General features: G+C 40.0%; 1 protein-coding gene across 4 annotated transcripts in view; it reads right to left on the reverse strand.

Annotated features, from left to right (window-relative positions):
- Window positions 1-17267, reverse strand: part of WARS2 (tryptophanyl tRNA synthetase 2, mitochondrial) — an 87923-nt gene that overhangs the window by 16726 nt on the left and 53930 nt on the right. For 3 of the 4 annotated variants that reach the window (XR_010941028.1, XM_067727436.1, XM_067727439.1), the window contains exons 3-4: window positions 4535-4615; window positions 782-867 (exon numbers count right to left, since the gene is read on the reverse strand). Coding sequence is in view for 3 of the 4 variants with exons in the window: in XM_067727436.1 (XP_067583537.1) it covers window positions 782-867; window positions 4535-4615 (167 nt within the window). In the remaining variant the exon portion in view is untranslated. The remainder of the gene's footprint in view (window positions 1-781; window positions 868-4534; window positions 4616-17267) is intronic. The other variant, XM_067727438.1, reaches the window with a different exon arrangement.

Here is a 17267-nt window from a genome sequence, read left to right on the forward strand (position 1 = left end):
AGAGAACATTTCCATAACTGCAGCAAGTTCTATGGGACAGCATTGCTTGAGAGTCTAGATTATACAAGAAATCAACATTTAAAACTCTTGAAGTGTAATTATTACTAGGGAAGGATATATTCTATAGTGGTTAAGAGCACAGATTTTGTACCCAAACTTTCTAGACTCAAATCCTGGGTCCAAGCCTCGCTAGCACATGACCTCGAGCAAGTTACTAACCACTCTGAGCCTAAGTTTGCATATCTGTAAACTAAGGATGATGATGGTATAGTTTTACAAGGTTGTTGTGAGGATTAAATGGGTTAATGTATGTAAAGCACTTATAATTGTTTCCAACACATAGCAAGTGCTATTTAAGGGCTACTTCTCTTTTTTCTTTTGCGGTACGCGGGCCTCTCACTGTTGTGGCCTCTCCCGTTGCGGAGCACAGGCTCCGGATGCGCAGGCTCAGCGGCCATGGCTCACGGGCCCAGCCGCTCCGTGGCATGTGGGATCTTCCCAGACCGGGGCACGAACCCGTGTCCCCTGCAGCGGCAGGTGGACTCTCAACCACTGCGCCACCAGGGAAGCCCTAAGGGCTACTTCTTAATATTATTAGTTTCACATTAAAACATACTTCTATAATTTAGTATTATTACCAGGGAATAGACACAAATAGATTCATGTGTCTGATCCTTTCTGTACCCATCTTTCCCCGTGAACCGAATCTTTTTGAGATAGGTGAGACATTCTCTTGTCAGCATGACTACATCTAGGACGAGGGGTGAACTCTGCTCCTTACTTGTACAGCAGAACGTCAGCTGCCTGGAGTACTGGGTAGGTGAGCAGGCCCATGGTTCCATTCTGCTTCTCCTTGGCAGTCTTTGCCTGCGGGGGTGGAAAGAGAGGAGGGAAACAAATCCGACATGAACCTAATTATAATGCTAAATTAGGAAATCTTTAAAGCAAGCAAGGGGTGATTTGAAGCCACCTGTAACAACATTCTATCTCAGTTCCTGTTAGTTAACTCTGGCCATCTTCTGGCTGGCTTGTCTCCATGCTCCAGCCTTGGGCAGGAATAAGGTGAATCTGCTTCCCCACTGCCTCTTGAAACGATCCTGCACTGCCACTATATCTTTTTCATTTTATTGAAGTAAGGACATAAGATTTTCTAGGTTCCAAATCAGATAAATTCTAGATTTCACAGGGAAGGTCAGAAAAAACCATGAAATTAAATTTTTATAAATTAACATTAGTTAACATCAAATTGTTTGTGGAAACTTCCCAGAAAGTCTCACACTCTGCTATTGACAAAACTGTAATGTTCCCTTAAAATCACATTAAAACAAAACAAAAAACCAGAAAATCATGGCATTAAAAACAATGAAACTAAGAGAAAATTTCATCTAACCAATCCTAATTATCTGTCCTGAGAGTAAAGTGATCCAATAAACAGTACAGGTGGTATAAATCAAAATATTTCCTTAACAGGGAAGCTGATGGAAACACTGGAGGTGATACTAGAAATATTTAACAACTGGCGAGCACTGGGTGCTGAATGTGAGCCCTAGTGATACTAACTCCCTTGCTGCAGGGAATCTGGCTTTCTGAGCAGAGCTACTTATTAGCAGGGACTATTGTGTGCAGTTCACTGGTAATTGCTTCTAAGGCCTAGGTATATCATATCTTGTAAAATGATAAATGGATATTTTGGTATATTTTGGTGTGTAGATAAGTTTTATTTGTTGAGTTAATATGAATCACTTCCCTGAAATCCAAAGATTCCTGAATGAAATGAACAACTCAATTTATAAATCTGCATGATTCTGAGGACCAAACTCACGTGCTCACAACTCGGGGTTCCCCAACCAAAATGCAGACACACCCTTTGAGACTGGGTCTGAAAACAACAGCTTCTCTCTTTAATCATCTTAATGTTCCATAATTTAGTTACAAATTTTTCTAGTTACTTCAAGTAGTTTCCGGCTTACAGCACTACTAATGCTATAGGCCATTCATAGGAAATTTGAAAGTTTGATCATACAATTCCTTCAGTACACCTTATTACTACGTTCATGATAAAGGCCAGTTTGCAATGATCATAGGGTAATTATAATAAAAATTTAATTTGGGGGGCTTCCCTGGTGGCACAGTGGTTGAGAGTCTGCCTGCCAATGCAGAGGACACGGGTTTGAGCCCTGGTCTTGGAAGATCCCACATGCTGCGGAGCAACTAGGCCCATGAGCCACAACTACTGAGCCTGCGCATCTGGAGCCTGTGCTGCGCAACAAGAGAGGTCGCGATAGTGAGAGGCCTGAGATGAAGAGTGGCCACCGCTTGCCGCAGCTAGAGAAAGCCCTTGCACAGAAACGAAGACACAACACAGCCAAAAATAAATAAATAAAAGTAAAGGAATTCCCTTAAAAAAATTTAATTTGGAAATGAGCAAATGGGAAAAGAACCCAGTCTTTAAAAATTGCTACTGTCGGGCTTCCCTGGTGGTGCAGTGGTTGAGAGTCCGCCTGCCAATGCAGGGGACACGGGTTCGTGTCCCGGTCCGGGAAGATCCCACATGCCGTGGAGCGGCTAGGCCCATGAGCCATGGCCGCTGAACCTGCGTGTCCGGAGCCTGTGCTCCGCAACGGGAGAGGCCACAACAGTGAGAGGCCCGCGTACCTCAAAAAAAATTAAAAAAATTGCTACTGTATTAGATTTATAGTCTTTTTATATTAGAATACTGGACCTTGAAACTACAAAGGAAGTGGGGAGGTGTGGAGAGCTCTATTACTTATTGGATGCCTATTATGGGCCCCAGATGCCTCACATCTGTGCTATCTCATCAATCCTCCAAATAACCCTGACCTCTCCAGCCCTGACCCTACCCTTCCTCCCCCCTGTTTTGTCCCTCACTGCCCCAATCAAAACCAACCTAGGGGTTCTTAGCTCTTCCCATAGAACTGGAACCTTTCCCTCCTAAAACTTTTTACACTTTGATTGTTTGTTTACCTGTCTGTTCCCAAATAAACTATAAGCCTCATGAAAGGGGCTGCATTCATCCATCTTGGTAACTGTAATACCTCCAGGCCTTAGTGTGATATGAGACTAGCAGAAGGCATCACCAGTATTTGTTAATGAAGGAATGACCATAGAAGGCAGTATACCATGCTCTACAGTTAAGACTGGCTTTGAAAGCCATGTTTTCCCCAAAGATAAGAAATCATGGACTAGTAGAAGCCTTCTTCAGAATCATTCACTAGTAACGTGTTACCAGGAGGTCCTTAGACACTATTTTAAAGTGGGAGGGACTTCTCTGGTGGTGCAGTGGTTAGGAATCCACCTGCCAATGCAGGGAATACAGGTTCGATCCCTGGTCCAGGAAGATCCCACATGCCGCGGAGCAGCTAAGCCCGTGCGCCACAACTACTGAGCCCGCGAGCCACAATTACTGAGCCTAGGTGCCTACAGCCCATGCTCCACAAGAGAAGCCACCGCAATGAGAAGCCTGCACACCACCACAAGGAGTAGCCCCTGCTTGCCCCAACTAGAGAAAGCCTGTGCGCAGCTACGAAGACCTAATGCAGCCAATTAAAAAAAAAAAAAAAGTGGGAGCATTTCCCATTAAATCAGTTCTTATAAAAGGATTTCAGCGTTCAGTGTTCAGCTTAGCATTACCATATTACGAAAAAATGGGGAAGTCTTGCCCCAAACCAAAATACGGTAGAGAACATTACAAAATTTTGTTTTTAACTCCTGGCAGGTAACGATTCTGCAGCATCACCAGTACCTCCTATTTAGACACTGCCATGTTAAAGCTCTGTCTGTTTCTCTCTGCAGCATATGTGAAGCCTTCTAAATAGGAAATCAAAGCCTTTTGAGGAAATTAATGGCCCTGAAAATATGCTGGAAAGATGCTTGATACTGATATCAGTGTTGACATAGTGGTGGGCCACCTACCCTCAGGTTATCCAATTGCAAAAATACATGGGAGTAAAGTACTTTGAATTACCCAATTTATATTTCTCTGCTGAACTTCTTAGAAAAAGAACAGGCTTAATTTTTCTGTGGGTTTGAACTGTTGCTTGGACTCAACTTGTTTAAATATTAAATAAAATATGCTGTCTCTTCTCCCCACAATGAAAACGTTCTGGCCTTAATGCCAGTTAATTCCGGTGGAGGCAACTTCAGAGTCCAGTAATCCAGAAATGGTGATTGTTTGTTAATTAGAATGTGGCATGTTCAAAGTCATTACCAAGTCTATGTAAAGGTCACTCAGGACCGACCATGCACAGATAAAATCAAATAATTAATAAGCTGGATATTTTCATCCAGTTTTTCAGTTGGAAAGAATCTTAGAGAACCCTCTTACTATCTGTTTCATACCCTGAGGCGGTGAGGTTAAAGATGCTGGTCTAGCTAGCTGCTAGAGTAACAGACCAGGGAGGCCAGCAAACTCAGGATTCCCAGAGCCTAACACAAAAATAAACAGAAAGAGGAAGAATAGCTGCACTGGGAACTGAACTTCTTTCTGTTTATTAATCAGATCACTGGCATTTACCTTCCACTGGTGTAAATGCTGTAATCGGGGTAGTTTGACCATGCAGGTAAGGATCCAACTTAATTGTGTGTGTTCAGACACCTGAAGAAATAAAACAGAACATTAACAAAGGTGGTCAATATCTTCTTGCATATAAGGCAAAACCAAACAGACAACAGGTATTACCTTGGCTAAAAATACCGCAAATGAGGGTAATTAAAAAAATTAAGGGGGCTAATTCATAATGCATAGAATTTTAGATGAAGAAGACATCTTCAAAACTACCCAATACCATTACTATTCTAGTGTTTAAATTCTCTTCACAACATCCCTAGCTAGCAGCTGACAGTGAGAGGGTTTCATTATGTCCTGAGGCATCTATTTCAGCACAGGGCATCTAGTCAATATTTTATAATAACTTTGTATGATGTGTAATCTATAAAAATGTTGAATCACTATGTTGTACACCTGAAACTAATATAATAAGTCAACTATATGTCAATTTAACAAGCCAATGTAATTAAGAAGACACACACGCATGCACACACACACACATGCACGCATGCACACTGGTCAAATCCTCTCTAAACGAATTCTAAATATATGAAAGCAGTCGTAATATCTTACATGTAAATGGCAAAGAAAGGTACTGGACTTAAAGACTGAGTCCTTTAGACCCACAGAAATTTGAAATTTAGGAATCACTTATCATCTGAAAGCATGTTTTTAGATAGTTTCTATTTCTTCCTTTTTTTTTTTTCTTTTAAGAAGAGGTTTAGTCAACAAGAAAATATAACCTTTTCCCAATTTGTTTTTGTTTTAACCAAATTCAATCAAGTCACCAAATCTGGCAACAATTGGGATGATTCTTGGGTCCAGGCCAGGTTCTAATTGGTGACCTAGAATTTAAGGCCTATGCATCCTGTTTCTGGACCCTGGGGATTCCGAGCCCTTCATCCATTGTGGCTTTTTGTGTGTGTGCCCATCTGATTTCCTTAAAAAGCAGAGGCTGTTGCCAGCTCTGAAAAGTGGCCCCAAATGTGTTCTTTGTGGGTTTTGCAAATGGAACATAAAGGAATGAAGCTGAATCAGCCCAGGCCTATTTTACTTGCAAGGAATCGCCATCTGGCATAAGATAATTTCTCGTTTTTTTTCCTCAAGTCATGGAGAGGGAAGAGCTGTTTTTCACATGTTTGACAAGGAATCGCTTTTAAAGTTTTGCAAGTCGCTGGGTTGAATCTGTCATCTTTCTTCCAAGAGGCATTTGGGATTCATTGAGGGCAGTGACTTTGACAGCACTGTCCATGCAAATTGCTAACTGCTGCTGTAAACAAACAGCTATCAGACAGAAACAGTAACCCTGGATGGAAGCAAGAGGATTATAGTTGCTTCCAATCACCAAGCAAAACACATTCCCATTAGAACTAATAAAACAAGAGCTGTTTTTTGACATGAAGAAGTAGGAGAGATTTTTTTTTTGCTTCTTTACTGAATTGGGGAAAGGAATAAAAACACAGAATATAACCATGGATATGTGGAAAGAGACAAGATGATTCCTTTCCTTCAACTAGGGCTCAAGAGCTCAGCTTTGGTGATATGCAAACAGCTACCATGATGTCTCCATGAAGTCAAGTATTTTCCAGTAGCTTTTTATTTGGCTATATGGAATGAAACTTATTGAATATTCTGCAGAGATCTTCCTGGTGTTTCCAAATAATGTGGCATTAATTAATTCAATTATCCCTATTTGGAAAAAGTTAAGTAAAAGGTCAAAGGCAATTAATTTTCACAATTTATCTATAATATTATAATTTATAACATAAATTAATATATCATTAATAATCACACTAGAAGGTAGTATACTTTAGGATTTAGCTCTCTTAATTTATTCATATTCATGGCAACTGCTTGGAAAAGGTCAGATTTCTATCTGGAGAAAAGTGAAAATGGTATTAAATATAGTACATTCTGCCTTATGTTGTGAAATCACAAACAAAATAACAATATAATCTGGTTTAGCCACAGAGAAACAAAAGCATGGAACAATAAGGTGGTCTGTTGACCGTCCACAAATAAGTCAGCAGTGATTAAAGGTTTCTGACCTCCTAATTATAACAAGTAAAGACATGTATTCTTCAGTTAACAGCAGTTTTGCTCATCTTGTTCACTGTTGTAAAACAAGAATCTGGCACACTGTAGGTGCTCAATAAATATCTGTTGAATGTATGAACAATAACAAAGGCTGCAGAAAGAATGGTTAGGACCAAAAAGAATCCATTAGATTTAGCAATGGACTTGTTGGTGATCCAGGCAAAAGCAGGTTCAGGGGAGTGATTGGGATGAATGCTAAATCTATTATAGAGGGGTGGGTTGAAGCGTGACTAGGAGGCAGAATATGAAGGCAGATGTACAAGAAGTATAGCAGAGTGGATAAGAACTCTCTCTCTGAGCTTAGGCTACCAGATCTGAATGCTAGTTCTGCCACTCAGTAGCTGGGTAACCCTGTGTAAATGACTTAACCTCTCTGTGCCTCAGTTTCATCATTTATAAAATGAGATTAACAACAGTATCCACCTGACAGTGCTTAGTACAGTACCTAGCACACAGTAAGCACTCAATAAATGGTAGTTATTATGACTATAGATAACTTTTAGAAAGACTCTTTTAACTTTTTATTCTGAGATAATTATAGATTTGCATACAGTTGTAAGAAATAATACTGAGAGATCCAGTACACCCTTCACCCAGGTTCCCCCAGTGGCAGCACCTTGCATAAATATAGTGCAATATCACAACCAGGAAACCGAATTTGATACAATCCATCCACCTTATTTAGATTTCATCAGTTTTACATGTACTCATTGTGTGGGTGTATTTAGTTCAATGCAATTTTATCACATGTGTAAGACATTTCTTTTTTAAGGAGTATAGAAATAAAGGTAACTAGTAGGGATTAAGAATAAAAATTTTGTTTTGTTTTGTTTTGTTTTGCGGTACGCGGGCCTCTCACTGTTGTGGCCTCTCCCGTTGCGGAGCACAGGTTCCGGACGCGCAGGCCCAGCGGCCATGGCTCACGGGCCCAGCCGCTCCGCGGCAGGTGGGATCCTCCCGGACCGGGGCATGAACCCGTGTCCCCTGCATCGGCAGGCGGACTCTCAACCACTGCGCCACCAGGGAAGCCCTTGTTTTGTTTTTTAAGGTGGGAGAGACCTACATCTTCCACTGAAATAGGAGGAGGAGAAATAAATATAGATGAGGATCTATCTTGTGGGATAGGAGTGGAGAGCAGAAAGTGAGAGAACTTCAACTCTAATGAGTTCTGTTATCTCTGAAAACAGAAGACAGGGTGATTAGAAATAAATGGGGTAAGAAATATACTCAGTGGAATTGCTGGGTTTGAAAGGAAGGAATAAAAGATATTTTGGAATAGAGCTGTCTAAGACTTGATGCTTTGCTGGTGATTCTGTGAATGAAAGAGGACAATCATCTGTAAAATACACTCATGGGGAAACACTGGTATTCTTCAGGGTAGACTAAAATGTTCTGCCTAAATATTTTAAAATTTTTAAAAATTTGCAGAAAAAATTAAATCAGTTGATTGCATCTTTCCTTTGGTCAGTAAGGATTTTTAATACGATCTAAAAAGTACTAAACATAAAGCAAAAATCTTGATAAATGAAACTACATTAAAATTAATGATGTCTCTTTATCAAACACCACCATTAAAAGAGGGAAAAAAGGCAAGTCAGAGTGGGAGGAGCTATCTGCAAACCTATACAGATTATACTGGTACACAGACTATGTAAAGAATTACCTACAGGGCTTCCCTGGTGGCGCAGTGGTTGAGAGTCCACCTACCGATGCAGGGGACACGGGTTCGTGCCCCGGTCCGGGAAGATCCCACATGCTGCGGAGTGGCTGGGCCCGTGAGTCATGGCCGCTGAGCCTGTGCGTCCGGAGCCTGTGCTCCACAACGGGAGAGGCCACAACTGTGAGAGGCCCGCGTACCGTTAAAAAAAAAAAAAAAAAAAAAAAGAATACCTACAAATTAATAAGAAAAAAGCAGATAACCTTATACAAATTGGCCAAGTGCATTAAATGCAAATTAAAGTCATACTGTGATACCACTACACTCTCACCAGAATGATTAAAATGAAAAACCCAAAATACTACCAAGTATGGCAAGGATATTGAGTAAACAGAACTCTTATACAGTGCTGTGGGAATGTAAATTGGTCCACCAACTTTGAAAACGGACTGTATCCACTAATGCTCAGCATTCATGTAACATATGACCCAGGTATTCCATTTCTAGGTATATACCTAACAGAAATGTTTACATACGTTCACAAAAATACCTGTGCAAGAGTATGCTGTAACAGCACCATATTGTAAGTAATCCGAATGTCCACCTACAGAGAATGTATAAATTGTGGTATATTCACTCAACGGAATACTACGGCAATGAGGAAGACTGAATTACATTTAACAGGAAAGAATCTCACAAACTTAATGTTGAATGAAAGAAGACAGACATAAAAGAGTGTATACTAAATGGTTCAAATTATATTAAGTTTAAAACCAGGTTATCTTAGGGAAGGGATGTTTAGTGATTGGAAAGGGGCATAAAGAGCAATGCAAGTTACCCATGTAACTTGTACATGGGTGTGTTCAGTTTGTGAAAATAGGTAAAAGGCTTGTAAATCTAACTATACTTGGCCTTGAATAAAAGTTAAAACATTTCTGGTGTTTAAAATGAGGTGGAGGCACTTCTGGAATAGCAGAGCGACAACCTCTGAAAATCTGTTCTTCCATAAAAGCAATGAGAACACAAGCAAAAACTGTCAAAGTCAACTTTTACAAAACTCTGGAAAATTAGCCAAAGGCTTGCAATAATCTGAAGAGTATTTATTTAAGAAAAACATCCAAATCCCAGTAAAAACAGAGAGCTTTGTGGCATTTTAACTTGCCCGATTCCCATTAGCCTCTCCCCATATCTGTGGTAGCCATGAAAACAGCAGCAGAGCAGCCACTGGAAGGGAATGTGAGGGTTTGGAGCTCCTCATAAAGGTCCAGCCCCAGAGAATCATCACTACTCGACCTGTCTGACAGCTCTCCATTTGGAAAATGGGGAAAAGCCCCATTTGCAGGGCCGGCTATTATTTGACCTGATTAGCGCTCACTCAGTGGGAAAAGCCCCAGCCCTAAGACGCTTTTCAAATATAATCATCAGCAATGATTTAATATTACAGCTGCCTGAGGTGCTGATACCAGTAGGAGAAAACAAGAGGCTGTCTAGAAAACTTAAGGAGAAAAGCTGGGAAATGATATGCGTATAGAGTACTTTTAAAAGACCTGACACATTCCTGGGCCTCCAGCAGGCCACAAGTATGTGCAGGGCTGTGCACACGTCCAGGAAAGATCTAAGAAGACCCTAATCTCTTACCTCTAGCTCATCTTGAGGCCCTGTGTAAGCCCCTCAGCAAAGGGTTGAAAATATAGGACCAAAGCATTTAGACATTTCTGCTCAATCATTATCTGAGTACTAAGCTAACCCAGCAGAGACTGCAGTGGCCACACATGACTATGAAGACAGACTTTACAGAATTGCGGCAGAAAAGTCACTAAGTAAACATAGCAACAACAAAAATGAACCCTAGGTGGTGGGTGGAGGGCAGATTTCACTAGTGAATTCCCATAAACATTGAAAAAATTAATACGGATTCTTCACAATCTCTTCCGGAAAAATAAAAGATGAGGGCACACTTTCTTACTCATTCTAGGAGGTGTGTATTATACTGAAACCAAAACCAGGCAAAGACATCACAACAAAAATAACTATAGGCCAATGACATGAATATAGATGCGAAGACCCTTAACAAAATACTAGCAAATTAAATCTAGCAACATATATAAAGTATTACACAACATAATCAAGTGGGATTTATTCCAGAAATGCAAGCTTGGTTTAATATCCAGTACTACAGTAATTTAGAAAATGTATGGTATAAGGATAGAACATATAGATCAATGGAAAAGAAGTGAGAGTTCAGAATTACATTCTTACCTTTATGGTCAATTGGTTTTCAACAAAGATGCCAAGACAATTCATTGGGGGAAAGAATAGTCTCTTCAACAAATAATGCTAGGGCAACTGAACATCTACAGGCACATATCTACAAGCAAAAGCATGATGTTGTAGCCCTACCTCTCACTATACATAAAACTTAACTCAAGATGGATCACAGACCTCAGTATAACAGCCAAAACTATAAACTGCTTAGAAAAAAAATAGGAGTAGGTATTCACGACCTTGGTTAAGCAGTGATTTGTTAGGCCATATGACACCAATAGCACAAGCAACAAAAGGAAAAAACAGATAAACTGGTCTTCATCAAAATTTTAAAATGTTGTGTTTCACAATAAACGCTGAGGAAGGTGTGGATAAAAGGGAACACTCTTGCACTGTTGGTGGGAATGTAAATTGATACAGCCACTATGGAGAACAGTATGGAGGTTCCTTAAAAACTACAAATAGAACTACCATATGACCCAGCAATCCCACTACTGGGCATATACCCTGAGAAAACCATAATTCAAAGAGAGTCATGTACCAAAATGTTCATTGCAGCTCTATTTACAATAGCCCGGAGATGGAAACAACCTAAGTGTCCATCATCAGATGAATGGATAAAGAAGATGTGGCACATATATACAATGGACTATTACTCAGCCATAAAAAGAAACGAAATTGAGTTATTTGTAGTGATGTGAATGGACCTAGAGTCTGTCATACAGAGTGAAGTACGTCAGAAAGAGAAAAACAAATACCGTATGCTAACACATATATATGGAATCTAAGAAAAAAAAAAAAAGGTCATGAAGTACGTAGGGGTAAGATGGCAATAAAGAAACAGACCTACTAGAGAATGGACTTGAGGATATGGGGAGGGGGAAGGGTGAGCTGTGACAAAGTGAGAGAGTGGCATGGACATATATACACTACCAAACATAAAATAGATAGCTAGTGGGAAGCAGCCGCATAGCACAGGGAGATCAGCTCGGTGCTTTGTGACCACCTAGAGGCGTGGGATAGGGAGGGTGGGAGGGAGGGAGATGCAAGAGGGAAGAGATATGGGAACATATGTATATGTATAACTGATTCACTATGTTATAATGCAGAAACTAACACACCATTGTAAAGCAATTATACTCCAATAAAGATGTTAAAAAATTTTTTTTTAAATGTTGTGTTTCAAAGGACACCATCAAGAAAGTGAAAGACTGTTCACAAAGTAGGAGAAGTTACTTGCAAATCATGTCTGATAAGGTAGCTGTATCCAGACTACGTAAAAAACTCATAATTCAACAATGAAAAGACAGATAAACCAATTTAAAATGGGCAAAGGATTTGAAAAGACACTTCTTCAGAGAAGATATACAAATAACTAATAAGCACATGAAAAAATGCTCAACATCACTAGTCATTAGGAAATTGCAAATCAAAACCACATTGAGAAAACAACACATTGAGATACCACTTTATACTCATTAGGATACTTAAAAAAAGACTGACAACAAAAAAATTTGGGGAAAGAAATGAAAAACTTGGAACCTTTATACAGATCTTTCTCAACTTACAATGGGGTTACTTCCTGATAAACCCATCATTGAGTTGAAAATATCCTAAGTTGAAAATGCATTTAATACATCTAACATACACAACATCATAGCTTAGCCTAGCCTACCTTAAACATGCTCAAAACACTTACATCAGCTACAGTTGGGCAAAATTAGCACAGAGTCTGTTTTATAATAAAGTGTTGAACATCTCATGTAATTTATTGAATACTGTACTAAAAGCGAAAAGCAGACTGGTTGTATGGGTACACAACTGTCATAAGTGTGTCTGTCAGTTGTCTGCCCTCGTAATCTTGTGGCTGACTGGGAGCTGTGGCTCGCCGCTGATGCCCAGCATCATTAGAGAGTATCAAACTGCGTATCGCTAGCCCAGGAAAATAAAAAGGAAAATTCAAAGTTCGAGCTACCGTTTCTGCTGAATGTTTATTGCTCTTGCACCATTGTAAAGTCGAAAAATTGTATGTTTGAACCATCCTAAGTCAGGGACCCTCTGTACATTGGTGGTAGAACTCTCATACAAAGTAGTGCAGCCACTTTCAAAACCCTTTAACAGTCCTTCAAAATGTTAAATATAGAGTCACCATATAACCCAGCAATCCCATTCCTAGATGTATACCAAGATAACCCAAAACATGTAACTATACAAAAACTTTATACACAAGTTCAGAGTAGCATTTTCATGTGGAAAACATCTGGAAAAGTGGAAACAACCCAAATGTTCACTGACTCATCCTGAATGAATGAACAAAATGTGGTATAGCCATACAATGGAATACTACTCCACAATAAAAACAAATGAAGTACTGATAAATATTACAACATAGACGAACCCTGAAAACGTTATGTTAAGTGAAAGAAGCCAATCACAAAATCCACTTGTATGAAATGTTCAGAAAAGGCAAACCCATAGGAGACAAAGTGCATCGGAGGTTGCCGTGGAGAGGGGAGAGGGGCAATGGGTACTGGGTTTCATCACGGAGTGATGAAAATGCTCTAAACTTGATTATGGCGATGGATACACAACTCTGTGAATATACCAAAAGTCATTAAATTGTACACTTTAAATGAGTGAATTGTATGGTGTATGAATTTTATCTCAATAAGGCTATTTAAAAAACTATGCAGGTGGAATTCATCACAACTGTTCTCTGATGCATCATCCATTACTTATTCCGTGGCAATAAAGATAATGTAGTTTGAGTAGTCCTGATTTTCTGATCTTTGGCATGATTTCCACTTTCCTCCAGACAGGAATTTTTCTCCCCACAGGAATAGATGGCCCTCAAATCAAAGCCAACTCCAGATCCTTTCAAAACGTGAGTGGGGAGAATGGGTTCTCATCAATGAAGAAAAAGATGCCAGAGCTGCTGCTGTGTTTGACGAGCCTCCCCTTCTCACTTAAGCCCACTCCAATCAGGTTTCACCTCCACTGCTCCACTACAACCGCTCACCAGTCAGCAATGCTAATGGTTAAGATAAAGTTGTTATCTTACTGACATAGTAAACAGCATTTGACACAACTAGTTACTTCTTCCACCTTGATTCACTTTCTTCACTTGGCTCCCCAGACACTGCATTATTGTAGTTTTTCTCCCAGTTTCAATACTTTTTCTTCTCAGTCTCTTTGTGTGGTTCCTTCTCTTCTCCCTGACGTTAATATTGCAGACACCCAGGTTTTAGTCCTTGTCTCTTTATTTACATTCTTTTTTACACTCACTCTCTTTGCGATTTCATCTCATCTCATGGCTTTAACTACGATTTGTGTAACTGATGACTTCTAAATGTATAACTCTAGCCAGACCTCTTTGCTGAACTCCAGATTCATATATCCAACTCTCCATTCAGCATATTCGTGTGGATATCCAATGGACATCTCAAATTCAGTCTACCCAGAACTGAGCTCCTGACCCTTCCTTCCCAAACCTGCTCTACCACAGCTGTCCTTTCTGTTGGTGGCAACTCTACCCTTGCAGTTACTTAGGCGAAAACCTTGGAGTCATTCTTCACTCCTCTATTTCTCTCATACTCTATGCCTAATCCATCTGCAAATCTTGTTGCTTCTACCTTCAAAATATATTCAGAATCTCTTAGCACTTTCACCTCTTCTGCTGTTACCACTCTGGTCTGAGGCACGATCAACTCTCACCTGGATTGCTAACTGGTCTCCCTGCTTCCAACCTAGCTACAATGCGGTCTATTCTTAACAATAGCCAAAGTGACCCTTTTAAAACATAGACTGTGGGCTTCCCTGGTGGTGCAGCGGTTGAGAGTCCGCCTGCCGATGCAGGGGACGCAGGTTCATGCCCCGGTCTGGGAAGATCCCACATGCCGCGGAGCGGCTGGGTCCGTGAGCCATGGCCGCTGAGCCTGCGCGTCCGGAGCCTGTGCTCCGCAACGGGAGAGGCCACAACAGTGAGAGGCCCGCGTACCACAAAAAAACCAAAAACAAACATAGACTGTGTCACTTCTCTGTTCCAAATCCTGCACTTCCCATTTCCTCAGAGTAGAAGCCGAAGTCCTTACAGTGGCCTATCATGATCATCTCCTCCCTTTCAACCCTGTGACGTCTGGATTCCAACCCTCCTCCTCACCCGCTTTGTTCCCCCTTCTCCAGACATGCTGACTTCCTTGTGTTCCCTGAATACACCAGGCATACTCCCACCTTAGGGGCTTTGCACTGACTCTTTTCTCTGATAGGAATTCTCTTCCCCCAGATATTCACGTCACTAACTCCCTCACATTAAGTCTTTGCTTTAATATTATCTTATCAAGGGGGTTCACCAAGCCACGCTGTTTACAATAGCAACATGTTTCCCTTAGTGCCACTCCCAATTCCCCTTAATCTTTTTCTATATAACCTATCACCTTCTAATATACTTTATGTTTGGTTTATTCATTATAGTTATTATTTATGTTGTGTTACCCCAACAGAATGTAAGTACTATGGTGGCAAAGATTTTTGTCTGTTTTCTTCACTGATGTAACATGAGTACATAACACAGGACCTAGGACATGGTAAGCGCTCAATAAATATTTATTAAATGAATGCATGAATGAAATTAAAGGTTTATTAATAGGGTGATGTCTAAATAAAGTGTGGCCTATTTATATAATGGCACACTATACAACAAATAGAAGAAATGAACTAGAGTTAGATGTATGAACATGAGATCAAAAAACATACCGCTGTGTGAAAAAAGAAAATTGCAGAAAGTTTCTACAATACGGCACCACTTGTATCATTTTGTTTTTAAACCACACAATTAAAAATATTATATTTATTCATGGGATTACACATGAAAACAAGTGTGAAAAATTGGCTGGATTGATATAGGTCAAGTCCAAGATTTGGTTGCCTGGGGATCGAGAAAAGGGATGTAGGGAGGAGGGGTGAAAGGAGTGCGCAAGGAAAGAATTAAAGGGTCCTTCAACTTTGTTTAATATAGGAAGTCAAGCAAATATGACAAAATGTCAACAATATTCATCCTTGGTGTTGGGAACATGAATGTCTGTTATAGTAGCCCCTGTGTTTTGCTGAATTGAAACTTTTTTCAGAAACATTTAATTAGCAAGGAGAGTACAGGATAGCATGATTCCAAAAAAATACAGCTGCTAGGTATCAATGAAAGCCATTCAAGCAATTAGCTGATTCAGTAAATCTTAGATCCAATGTCTAAGTGTCTAAGTGTCCCTTAGGTATCAATCAAAGCCATTCAAGCAATTAGCTGATTCAGTAAATCTTAGATCAAATGTCTAAGTGTCCCTTAGGATTTTACTACTTCCTATATAAATGTTATCTTCCCAGGAATCAGGTACTATAAGTTTTGGTTAGGACACCTGGAAGACTGTTCAGACTCACAAATTCCCATTGATCATTTCCTCTCGGAAACTAGCAATTTCATGCTGAGTTATTTTTATTAGACTCTTATCATCCTCATCACAAATCCCCTTAACAGGAACCTTGTTTGGGGATCAATTTAAATTAAAAGAACTCTGTTATCAATGATAAACTCTCACTCACTCTCTACAACTGGTCTGCCTCCTGTCAGTATTTATGTTTGCCAATGAATATCTATCTGTACACGTTTGGATTCTTCTATACTTTTTTCTTAGTTCAATATTTACAAAGCTAAATAAGTAGCTTCTATAAGCCTGCTCCAGACTTAAAAGTCACCTCCGTCTAAGTCCTATTGCTTAGTGTGTATATGTGTGTGTATGTGTACACATATGTACCTCTTTACCTAGAGCAGTATATTAGTCAGCTTTTTCTAGGCTAGGCTGGGTAACAACCCTAAATAAGCGGCCCGCAGCAATGGTTTCTTTCTCATTCACATCACATATTAGTAGCTGTAGGCTGGCTTTTCCTCTGCTTTACATACCTTCTCATTCCAGGACCCAAACTGAAGGAGTTAGAAGGAAGGAAGAGCAAGAGAGTCAGAACAAACATGGAATGGCTTGCAAAGATCCTGCTTGGGCATGGTGTATCACATGCTCACTTGCTTTCCATTGGCTAAAGCAAGTCATGTGGACAAGCCCAACATGAGTGGAGTAGGAACAGATGCTTCTCCTGTTGAAGGCACTGTCAGTCATGTGGCAATGGATGAGGACATATAATCCTCATACATATGGGTTAGCAAACTGCTGCTCACAGGCCAAATCTGACCTGTGGATTGTTTTTATTCAGCCCATGGGTTAAGAATGGTTTTTACATTTTTAAAGGGTAGTCAAATATAAAAAAAGAGAAGAAGGAGAAGGAAAAAGAATAGGAGGAGGAGGAGAGGTGGTGGTGAAGAGGGTGATGACAGCACATGGGGCCTGCAAAGCCTAAACCATTTACTATCTACGCTCTTGCAGAAAAAGTCTGCTGATCATTGTCCTTACAGGAATGAACATGAATAATTAGGAATGATAACAATCTACCATAAACATGCCCCTCCCCCCCACCAGCAATTCCTACCTTGAGGAAGAATAAGAGAGCTATTCTGTAGAGGACAAGACGGCAGACAGTTTATTGTTGTTTTTATAAAATTTATTTCTTGAGTAAATTTTATGTTAAATTTTCATGTGTGTATATATGATAGACCCCAAAACTTAGGTCCTAAAAAATATTGAA

This window comes from Pseudorca crassidens, chromosome 2 (assembly GCF_039906515.1).
Source record: "Pseudorca crassidens isolate mPseCra1 chromosome 2, mPseCra1.hap1, whole genome shotgun sequence".
Classification (NCBI taxonomy): domain Eukaryota; kingdom Metazoa; phylum Chordata; class Mammalia; order Artiodactyla; family Delphinidae; genus Pseudorca; species Pseudorca crassidens.